The sequence below is a fragment of the Hypanus sabinus genome, chromosome X1, assembly GCF_030144855.1.
Source record: "Hypanus sabinus isolate sHypSab1 chromosome X1, sHypSab1.hap1, whole genome shotgun sequence".
NCBI lineage: Eukaryota > Metazoa > Chordata > Chondrichthyes > Myliobatiformes > Dasyatidae > Hypanus > Hypanus sabinus.
Genome location: NC_082738.1, coordinates 51,590,297 through 51,602,295, shown reverse-complemented (window position 1 = coordinate 51,602,295; position 11,999 = coordinate 51,590,297). Strand labels below are relative to the sequence as shown.

The following is an 11,999-nucleotide window of genomic DNA, read 5'->3' as shown; positions in this document are numbered from 1 at the left end:
AACATATAATAATGAGTAAATTATGAATACAATAGACTTGAAATCACATTGATAATAAGATAACAGTATCCTATTAAACATCAGCAGAAAAAAATACCTTAATCAATAAAGTCCATATGATTATATATGAAAAAAAAACAAAAATAACCATTAAAAGAGAAAAAAAAATTTGAAAATATGTGAGAAAAGTATATATTAAGAAAAATAAAACACTAAACTAAACTAACATGGGCAATAATAATAGTTTACAAGTATATGATAGTGTCAACAAACTCCAGAACTCCATACCTGAACATGAATAAGCAGAAAGAAGGTCTGGAAAAGGCCAAATTAATTCATATGAAAATGTCGAATAAACGGTCTCCAAGTTTCTTCAAATTTAATTGATGAGTCAAAAATAGTGCTTCTAATTTTTTCCAGGCTCAGGTAAGAAATAGTTTGAGAAAGCCACTGAAACGTGGTAGGAGGATTTACTCTTCCAGGTCGTTTATTTTCATAATCTATCTTCCCTTTCTTTATTGCTCACTTAGTGGTTCTTTGTTGCTTTTTAAAGTTTTCCCATTCATCTAGTTTCCCACTTCTCCTGGTGACTTTGAAAGCACGAACTTTTAGCTTGATGTCTTCTTTTATTTCCTTAGTTATCCAAGGTTGGCTCTCCCCAACTCTACTGTCCTTGCTTTTAACTAGAATATACTTTTGTTGAGCGATGTGAAAAATCTCTTTGAAAGTCTTCCACTGTTCCTCAAGCGTCCCACCATTTAGCTTGTGTTCCCAGTCTACACTAGCCAAATCCTCCCTCATCCCATTGTAGTCTCCATTGTTTAGGCATAATACAATGGTTTGCACACTCCATTTGTATGAGAAACTCAATCATACTGTGATCACTCTTTCCAAGTGAATCCCTGACTACAAGATCACTAATTTTACCTGTCTCATTGCACAGGACCAGATCTAAGATAACACATTTCCTCGTAGGTTCAGTAACATGCAGTTCAGGAAAGCCATCACAGATGCAGACTATCAAGTCCTCCTCAAGACTGCCTCGACCAACTTGATTCACCCAATCTCTGTGCAAGATGAAGTCCCCAATGATAATTGCTGTTCCATTCTTCCATGTCTCAGATATTTCTCTGCTTATTGCCTGGGCCACTGTAATGTTATTATTTTGCGGTCGATAGACAACTCCCACTAGTGATTATTTTTTTCCCTTTACTATTCCTAATCTTTACCCAGATGGATTCAATATTCTGCTCCTTAGATCTTATATCATCTCTCACAGTCACCCTGATCTCATCTTTAATTAAGAGCGCTACCCCACCTCCTTTACCTTCCTGCCTATCATTCTGTATTACCTGATATCCTTGGATATTTAATTCCCAATCCTCTCCACCCACAACCACATCTCTGTAATAGTCACTAAATCATACCCCTTTGCCTATTCAAAAGAGTGGCACAACTCAGATCTGGCAAGGACAATTGAGTGAGGTGAGTCATTATTTGGTGAAGTTGCAATGCAAGTCCATTGCTATTAAGGAAACTTAGATGAATTATCACATCAGACATTGATCTATAGTATACCATCACGTAGTCTTCCAATCACAAACAAGAGAAAATCTGCAGATGCTGGAAATCCAAGCAACACACACAACATGCTATTGTTCCAGCATTTTGTGTGATGATCAGGTAGTCTTGCAGTGTTATACTGAGAATAGAAAATTAGTGAAAGGAAATTGTGTAAGGAGATTTCAGATATTTTTTCTCAACAGGTGAGTTACCTGGATCATGTACAGAACAGCTTGAATGGGTCTTTTTGAGGAAGACAATCGTAAGGAAAAATATATGAAGTAGCTTTATCGCTTGCCAAGAAATGAAAATTAATGACGGAAGGATGAAATTTTCTTTTTGTAGAATGAACAGTTGGAAAAGCAATGACTGTAGTCTGATACGGTCATACCAAATATGCTGTTTTTGAAAGAGTGCCACAATATTTTTTGGAGATGAACAGAGGCACAATGGAATACTCAGATCTAGCAAGGACAGTGGAGTGTATATTGTATTCAGCTGGCAACTCAGTCCCTGTTGAACAAGTCCTTAAATACACAACTCAGTATTTTGATATTGGAGATTATTTTGTTTGCACAGGTAAATTTTGACCTTGACTGTGCAACCTTCCATGATAAACTGTTAAAAGACAGGTGGGCCTTACAGGTTGGATTCTGAAGGAAAACACAATCCACTGGAGCAGGAGGGCAGTCTACTCGAAAGTGCTACAGATACTTCATTGGAAGTATTTCCTTGTTTTTTTTCATATTATTAATATCATTATGAGTTGCATTTTTGATGTTTTGATGACAGCTGAGATGTTTCAACTTTATTTCTGTTTTTCTTCATCCTTAGAGCATAGAACAGTACAGAAGAGTCCAAGCTGTTTGGCCTGCAATGTTGTGCTCACCCTTTAACCTACTCCAAGATATTTCTAACCCTTCACTCCCACATGGACCTTCATTTTTCTCTCATGCATGTGCCTATCTAAGAGTTTCTTAAATATGTCTAATGTATCTATCTCTACCACCATCCTTGACAGCGCATTCTATATGCCTATCACTCTCTGTCTGTAAAAAAATAGGTCTGACTTTCCTCCAAACACCTTAGATTTATGACCTCTTGTAACAGCTGTTTTTGTCCTGAGAAAAATCTCTAGCTGTCCATTCGATCTATGCCTCTTATCATGTTGCACACCTCTATCAAGCCACCTCTCATCTTCCTTCACTTCAAAGAGAAAAGCACTAGCTCCCTTAACCTTTCCTCATAAATTTCATTTTCAACAATTTCATTTAATGAAGATGTGAAGATCAGCTGGAGGTGGGAATTGAGTTGAGGTGCGTCTTCCCAGTTTTCAAAAGTCTGCACCTGGTGGGGGGGTTATGTGTGACTTCAATCCAGTCAGCTCCGGAGGTCAGTTTTGAGCCTGGATTGTTGTACTGTGGGGAAGAGAAGTCATTGTTGGTGAGTATTTGACCAAGGCCGGATGGGTAAGTGATATTCCATTAATCTGAGTGAAGATGGAGAAATGGAGGAGATGTATGGCAAGATTAATAAGAGAAAGATTACAGAGAGTCCAGAAACGACGGGAGTAGTAGGTCATCTTTGTCGCTGTCACATTAACTATCATCAGTGATATTAATTAACAACATTTCTAAATGACATGCTTAAAATATGACCTGGCCTTCATCAGTCAGGACACTGAGTATTTAAATTGGGATGTAATATTGACAAGACATTCATATGGCCACAATTGGAATATCAGTTTTGATCACCCCTCATTATAGGAATGATGCCATTAAGATAGAAAGAGTGCAGAAAACCTTTATGAGGATATTGCCAAGACTCAAGTGATAGAGTTACTGAGAGAGGTTGAGCCACTAGGACTTTATTCTTGAAGCATAGGAGAATGATGCGTGAACTTACAGGGGTATATAAAAACCATGAGGGGACCTAGATAGGGGTGATGCACAAGCCTTTTCCTCCAGGAGTGTTGTGAACAAAGCAGATGAGCTTAGAGTGTGGATCAGTACTTGGAGATATGGTGCGGTGGCCATTACAGAAACTTGGATGGCTCAGGGATAGGAATGGTTGCTGGGTTTTAGATGTTTCAGAAAGGACAAGGAGGGAGGCAAAAGAGGTGGGGGCATGGCACTGTTGATCAGAGATTGCGACACGGCTGCAGAAAAGGTGGATGCCATGGAGGGATTGTCTACAGAGTCTCTGTGAGTGGAGTTTAGGAACAGGAAGGGGTCAATAACTTCACTGGGTGTTCTTATTAGGCTGCCCAATAGTAACAGGGATATCGAGGAACAGATAGGGAAACAGATCCTGGAAAGGTGTAATCATAACAGAGTACTCATGATGGGAGATTTTAAGTTCCCAAATATTGATTGGCAACTCCCTAGAGCAAGGGCTTTAGATGGGGTGGAGTTTGTTAGGTGTGTTCAGGAAGGTTTCTTGTCACAATATGTAGATAAGCCTACAAGTGAAGAGGCTGTACTTGATTTGGTATTGGGAAATGAACCTGCTCAGGTGTCAGAGCTCTCAGTGGGAGAGCATTTTGGAGATAGTGATCACAATTCTATCTGCTTTACCATAGTGTTGGAGAGAGATAGGAACAGACAAGTTAGAAAAGCGTTTAATTGGAGTAAGGGGAAATATGAGGCAATCAGGCAGGAAATTGGAGGCTTAAGTTGGAAACAGATGTTCTCAGGGAAAAGCATAGAAGAAATGTGGCAAATATCCAGTGGATATTTGTGTAGAGTTCTGTATAGGTACATTCCAATGAGACAGGAAAGTTATGGTAGGGTACAGGAACCGTGGTGTACAAAGGCTGTAATAAATCTAGTCAAGAAGAAAAGAAAAGCTTATAAAAGGTTCAGAGAGCTAGGTAATGTTAGAGATCTAGAAGATTATAAGACTACTGGGAAGGAGCTTAAGATGGAAATTAGGAGAGCCAGAAGGGGCCATGAGAAGGCCTTGGCGGGCAGAATTAAGGAAAACCCCAAGGCATTCTACAAGTATGTGAAGAGCAAGAGGATAAGATGTGAAAGGATTGGACCTATCAAGTGTGACAGTGGGAAAGTGTGTATGGAACCGGAGGAAATAGCAGAGGTACTTAATGAATACTTTACTTCAGTTTTTCACTATGGAATAGGGTCTTACGGATTGTAGTGATGACTTGCAGCAGACTGAAAAGCTTGAGCATCTAGATATTAAGAAAGAGGATGTGCTGGAGCTTTTGGAAAGCATCAAGTTGGATAAGTTGCCGGCACCAGATGAAATGTACCCCAGGCTACTGTGAGGGGCAAGGGAAGAGATTGCTGAGCCTCTGGCGATGATCTTTGCATCACCAATGGGGACGGGAGAGGTTCCAGAGGATTGGAGGGTTGCGAATATTGTTCCTTTATTCAAGAAAGGGAGAAGAGATAGCCCAGGAAATTATAGACCAGTGAGTCTTACCTCAGTGGTTGGGAAGTTGATGGAGAAGATCCTTAGAAGCAGGATTTATGAATATTTGGAGAGGTATAAAATGATTAGGAGTAGTCAGCATGGCTTTGTCAAGGGCAGGTCATGCCTTACAAACCTGAATGAATTTTTTGAGGATGTGACTAAACATATTGATGAAGGAAGAGTAGTAAATGTAGTGTATATGGATTTCAGCAAGGCACTTGATAAGGTATCCCATGCAAGGCTTATTGAGAAAGTAAGGAGGCATGGGATCCAAGGGAACATTGCTTTGTGGATCCAGAACTGGCTTGCCCACAGAAGGCAGAGTGGTTGTTGACAGGTCATATTCTGCTTGGAGGTCCGTCACCAGTGGTGTGCCTCAGGGATCTGTTCTGGGACCCTTACTCTTCGTGATTTTTTATAAATGACCAGGATGAGGAAGTGGAGGGATGGGTTAGTAAATCTGCTGGTGACACAAAGGTTGGAGGTGTTGTGGATAGTGTGGAGGGCTGTGAGAGGTTACAGCGGGACATTGATAGGATGCAAAACTGGGCTGAGAAGTGGCAGATGGAGTTCATCTCAGATAAATCTGATGAAAGTGGTTCATTTTGGTAGGTCAAATATGATGGTAGAATATAGTATTAATGGTAAGACTCTTGGCAGTGTGGAGGATCAGAGGGAGCTTGGGGTCCGAGTCCATAGGATGCTCAAAGTAGCTGCGCAGGTTGACTCTGTGGTTAAGAAGGTGTACGGTGTATTGGCCTTCATCAATCATGGAATTGAATTTAGGAGCCGAGAGGTAATATTGCAGCTATATAGGACCCCAGTCAGACCCCACAGAGTACTGTGCTTAATTCTGGTCACCTCACTACAGGAAGGATGTGGAAACCATAGAAAGGGTGCAGAGGAGATTTACAAGGATGTTGCCTGGATTGGGGAGCATGCCTTATAAGAATAGGTTGAATGAACTCCGGTAGGTACAGAGGAAATGTCAGGGGTAAGGTTTTTACTCAGAGAGTGGTGAGTGTGTGGAATGGGCTGCCAGCAACAGTGGTGGAGGTGGATACGATAGGGTCTTTTAAGAGACTTTTAGACAGGTACATGGAGCTTAGTAAAATAGAGGGCTATGGGTAAGCCTAGTAATTTCTAAGGTAGGGACATGTTCGGCACAACTTTGTAGGCCGAAGGGCTGGTATTGTGCTGCAGGTTTTCTATGTTTCTATTCAGGAATCAAGAACTAGAGAACATAGGTTACAATGGAGGTATTTAATACGAACTTGAAGAGTACCATTTTTACATAGAAGATGGTCCATATATGGAATGAGTTGCCAATGGTCGAGACAGATACCTTAACGACATTTAAAAGAACTATGGCCAGGTAAAAGTTTAGAGGGATGTGGCTTAAACGCAGGCGAAAGAGACTAGATTATACAGGCATCTTGGCTGGCATGGATTGGTTGAGTCGATGGGCCCATTTCCGTGCTACGTGACTCTAACTCATTGAGTTTATTGGGAACACGGGAGAAAGAGATCGTGTTCACCGCCACCTCACCCTCCCCTTTCAATGTTGCCTTGCTCTGGTATTATCTTTACTAATACCTCGAAGAAGCTGAAAAACATTCTTCGCTCATCTTCTGCGATGCATCGCGAAAACATTGCATCTGCCTTTTACTCTGCTGTTATAATTAAATAGCCAAAAACAGTTTTTAAATGTTGATATTGTAGGTTACGTTCACTTCTAAATTGAACTGTATTCTTCAGTTTCTATAGTTCCAGTTTGCAGATATAAATGGGTCCATAACCATGTCATTAAAACCATTTTTGTAGAAGACCAATTTTTAACTGAGGGTAGATTTTCAGACGTTTTAACAATCGCATCAAATTATCGTTCTGTCCACGATCGAATAGGCTGCACAAGTACAAACATTACTGTAAATCATGGCTTCCCGAGCACCCTGACAGCCGGCGCGATCTTTGACAATTTTCTTGATTTCGTGAGGTAATGAGTCAAATGTGAACAGCGGTGATCCGTCTGGGCGGCTTGAGACCTGCAAAGTGCAGCGGGTATGTAATTGTGTCCGGAAGAGCAGAGTGCTCCGTGCGCAGGTTTGAAGGACAGGCGTGTACAGGGTGTGGAGGAGCTGGAGGGAGAGACGGGGAACTCAGAATCACTGAGCAACTGCAACTAACACTACCTTTGAAATAGACATGGCGCCTTGTGCTGCCCGTCCGTTTCAGCCTAGCGTTTACTTTCTCGTGTCAGCTGCCGTGTCGATCTCCTCTGCTTTTAACGTCGATGTGACGAACCCGATCATTAAGAAGGGTCCAGACGGCAGCTACTTCGGATATTCGGTTGCTTTGCACCGACAGCTGAAAAAACTGGATCGCTACCTGTAAGTGTATTGTGGAGATCATAAGTGAGAGTGGAGCTAAGGTTTGCTCGTGTCTTTTACGGGACAGGGTAGTTTTGTTTTAATACAACAGGTGAAATGTGAAAGCGAGAACGACCTGCGGAACTAGTGAACTGGTCGTTCAGGTTTAAAAGAAGAATTTTATTGCCTGCGGGCCGAATCTCCTCGGCTTTTATTAACTTTCATTATAACATAAAGGCGGGTTACATGTCCAAATCCGCTGGAGCAGAGCAGTCCCGGCTCGCTTTATAAATTAGAGTGGGGATGAGTTTTATGCAATGAAATGTGCATGCATTGTTTTACTCAAATAAACCATTTGTTGCTCGTGATCGGAGCTCGAGATGTAAAGTTGATTTCAGCGGCTGCAGCAGATGGGTGGTGGGTCGATTGCGAATTCCTTCAAGATTGCTTCTACGTGTTTAGAACAAAACCCTTCAGCCCCACACAGGCGCCGCCAATTTTAGTTTTAGTTTTGACAGAATGGTTAAATTTGAATTATGCATCGACAGTTCTTAGTAAAACTTTTATTTATCCTCCCCCACCCCCCGGAGTTCCTTTCAATTATTACACATCGTACGGAGTCCTCCCAGGACGTCCCGAATCACACAGAAACAGTTCATGGCAGTTGTTGTTTCGTGGGAAAACACATCTTATGATTGTTGCTTTCACTTGAATAGCAGTTTACAGAGACGTAATAGGAGCGAAAGAACATTTAAGGCATGGGATTGATTCTCTTGGCTGTGTGGTTTCCGAATAATGCACATCATTTTACCGCAGTGCTTACAACCACTCTACGGCTGATTCCAGTTTCTTTTGTAAAAGAGTGTGAAATGTGTTGCATGCTGGCGCAGCCCCGAAACGGTTAACGAGACTGCGCCAAACTCTCAGAGAAAGTAGAAGGAATTTTGTCTCCCGCCCCGCGGAGGTCAATTTAGCATTCGCCCGGAGTAGTTGGGGGGGGTTGCAGGTGAGCGCTGGTCACGGAGATCCATTGGACACCTGTAACTCAAGGTCAAATTTCCTCCGTGGTTGTGCGCACTCAAGCGCTGAGCCCATTGTGATTGAACTTCACGCGACAGCTCCATTTTGCTAAGCTGCGTCCTGCCATAATAAGATAAAGACCTTATCAGCATGGAATTCCTTTGTAGATTTTTTTGCTGAGGGGGATGGGTAGTGTTGCATATTTGATTTAGACGCTACATGTCATACTCTGGATTGGCCGTGTTTAACTCGAGTTGCGCTGATTTTACTTAATATTCAGATGGGGAGACTTGGAGGGGTAGTTCCCATTATTTCTGAATTTTATTAATCTGAATCTGCATTGTTTGATGCGATTAGCTTTGAAACAGACAACGGTTTATTCTGCAATGCAAGTGGCACATCAGAATATTACCCCATGCTTCTTTTCCTGGTATCAATTTAAAGATCTGAAGAAATATTCGATCTAATTTGCTCGATGAACTATTCACTCAACTGACGCCAGATAACAATTTTCATTCTTAACGTGCCACGAATGTAAGAAAAGCATCCCAAGATGCTGTACTGTTGATGCGCTATCAATAACTCCAAAAGACTGGAAGTAGAGTAAATACTGAAAGGCTTTTATTAGCAGTGAAACGGACCACGTCCATGCTGGATGACTGCCCTGGACTGTGGGAGGAGCAGTGACACAATCGCCTTTATCCAGGGGAGGAACCTCAGGAGCAGTCAGCAGAGGGGCGTGTCCAGATAGATATACATGGTTAGAAGGTTGCATCCTTCTTTGTTGGGACACACTTCCTTTCTTTCTACTAATTTTTCCCTTGGTGGAGTAGTTTGCTGAGCAGCTGCTGATAGAGGGTAACCAGTATCTCCACTTTAGAGGCTGTAGTAGATTATTGAATATGGACAAAAAAAAAGGGATGGCGGGCTATTTGAACACAAGAGTACTACCAGTGTCAGGATACATTGGGATTCTGTGGTGGTTGAGATATTCAACCTTGTGATCACCAAAGTAATCCTGACCCTCCTCTCAGCCAATCTTCACAAATGGACATCAGTGAATAAAAGATGAAGGACCTCAATGTGGACACCTCTGGGTGTATGGTGGAAATCACCAGTATAGTTGGTTTACATACATTACCTCCATTGTGTTTAGGACCAGTTAATCCATTCTTCCAAAAGCTGTCTAACTCTAGCCCACATGTATACCCCAGTGCTTAAGGCATTGATAGAAGGTGCCCACACAATCGAGTTTCTACACTCTTCCCATACCTCCCTGAATGACCCACCACTCACCAGAAATTCACCCCTGATCTTGCCTGCCCAGCTCAGATAAGGTTTTGCTGAGCAAAAGAGAAAGCTAAAGTAAATTTATTTTTGTTTTGAAAGCTCCACAACTTGCAAAGTGAAAATGTACCATATAAGATAATTTAGTTGACCTGTGGCTTTTCACACTGCTATGATTTCACCATGTAACTTGATGCAACCACCTGTCTTACGTCAGCTATTTAGTTATGTATTCATCATCGACATGAGTAGTGGAGAAATATTATGTGATATATGAAAGTAATGTCCAACCCTTATTTGCTTCTCTGCTGCAGGTAGTGATTCATTATTCATTGCTGGCAACCTGCCACTTCAAGGAACTGACCATTCTTTCTGAGTGAATTGAAAAATAGAATAGCAGCAAATAATTTGAATGTCAAAGGCATCATGATCTGATATATTTGTATGCATTCTTACCAATAATAGGATCTGAATAGTGTTTTAAATAACCTACAGCTTTTTCAACATCATTTATATTTAATTTCTTAGGAGATATAGTATGTGCGGACATTCTTTTGCATAGATTTCAGAATGGCGGAAGCCCAGGCACCAATTCTGTGCTAACCCACTAGTCACAACTTGCCAACCTGAAGACCCATTAACTCTCATTCTTTGCTTTCTGTCCAATAATCCATGTTAGTATTTTTGCCTCCCAATTCTGTGTCTATTAGTTGACCAATCTTCTTTTGGCCCCTTATCAAAAGTCTTCTGAAGATCCAAATGTACCACATCCACTGGTTCCAATTATCTGTTCTACCAGTCGCATCCTTAAAGAACTGCAGATGTTTAGTTAGACGTTATTATTACTGCATACTGACTTTGCTACTTATTCTTTTCTAGGTTTTCGATTATTACATCTTTCTTTAGGATTCCACTATTTTCCCTGATATTAGATTAACAAATCAGTCATCCCTGTTTTCTTTCTCTTTCTCAGATTGTGTGGTCACATTTGTTGTCCTCTATCTTGGAAGATAATAACCAAAACATTCACTTCCTTTATGACCACCTTTTTCAGAATATTAGGATGTAGCACATCAGATCCTTGGGATTATTCATCTTTCAAGCTCACAAAATTATTTTTGATGGATACTATTTCCTTCAGTTTCTCATCCTTACTAGGTTTATGGTTCCCTAATATCTCTGGTATGTTACTTGGGTCTTCAGTTAAGACAGATACAAAGTAGTCAAATTCTTCCACGATTCCTTTGTTCCCTATTATAAATTCCCTGACTTCTGTTGTAAACGACTAATTTGCGCTTGATCTTTTTTTTTCTAGATACTTGGAGAGCTTTATTAGTCCATTTTTATGTTTCTCTCCAGTCCACTTTTTTTTTATCTTGGCTCTTTTTTTAAATCAGCTTCCTCGTCCTCCTTAACTGAGTTCTAAAATGTCCCTTTCTCTGTCTTCTTGTTACTTCTGGCAATTTTATTGGCCTTCTCCTTTGATTTACTGCTATCTTTATTTTTTCCTTGTCAGCCACAGATGAAACACTTTTTTTTTGCCTTAAAGAAATCTATGCATTTTAAGTGCTCATTATTGCCTGCACACAGCAAAACCTTTCAATATAGTATTGCAACCAACTTTCCCCTAATATCTTCATTGTTACTTTTTGTTAAGATTAGATTCTAGTTTCAGGTTGAACTGTTTCAGTTTCAAACACAGTGCAAGATTCTATCCGATTATGGTCATTATTCCCTCACCCTCTCATTGCTCCATATGAGATTGAAAATATTCTTCACTCTAGTTGGTTCTCCAGCATCTAGAAAACCATATCATACTCCTTCTATGATCCATCCAGTTTTTCAGCAGTCATTTGTTTTGTCCAGGTTAAAGCCATCTATGATTATTACTTCTGTTACATGCACATTTAATATCCTGATTTATGCTTTGCCCAGTATTATAAATTACTATTTGGTGGCTAAATAATACCCACCAATGTTTTCTGCCATTTGCTCTTTCTTAAAGCTGTGTGTTGGCATCACTGCTTAAGCTGAAACATTCATCCATGCCTCTGTTGCCTTCAAACTTGACTACTGATTTCCTAGCTAGCCCTTCAATTTGTACCCTTAGCTTTCACATACTGGTTTGTACCACATCCTAGTTTGCCATCATTTCTACACAATGATGGAAAATAAGATGTGGCTCCCAGTTTTACAATTCCTCAGCTTTAGCACTTCCCTTTATTTGCAAATCCTTCCAAAGCTTTGTCCTTACCATATGTTGTCTCTTGACTCTTTCCTTCACTGACAGCCTCTTAGAACTCTATATATTTATGGTACAGAAGG

The 11,999-nt window shown here is 40.7% G+C and overlaps 1 protein-coding gene across 1 annotated transcript in view; it reads left to right on the top strand.

The window, feature by feature from the left end:
* Positions 1 to 7,055: 7,055 nt before the first annotated feature.
* Positions 7,056 to 11,999, top strand: part of LOC132384941 (integrin alpha-3-like) — a 141,008-nt gene continuing 136,064 nt past the window's right edge. The window contains exon 1 of the mRNA XM_059956598.1: positions 7,056 to 7,388. Within this exon, the coding sequence (XP_059812581.1) occupies positions 7,204 to 7,388 (185 nt within the window). The 5' untranslated portion in view covers positions 7,056 to 7,203. The remainder of the gene's footprint in view (positions 7,389 to 11,999) is intronic.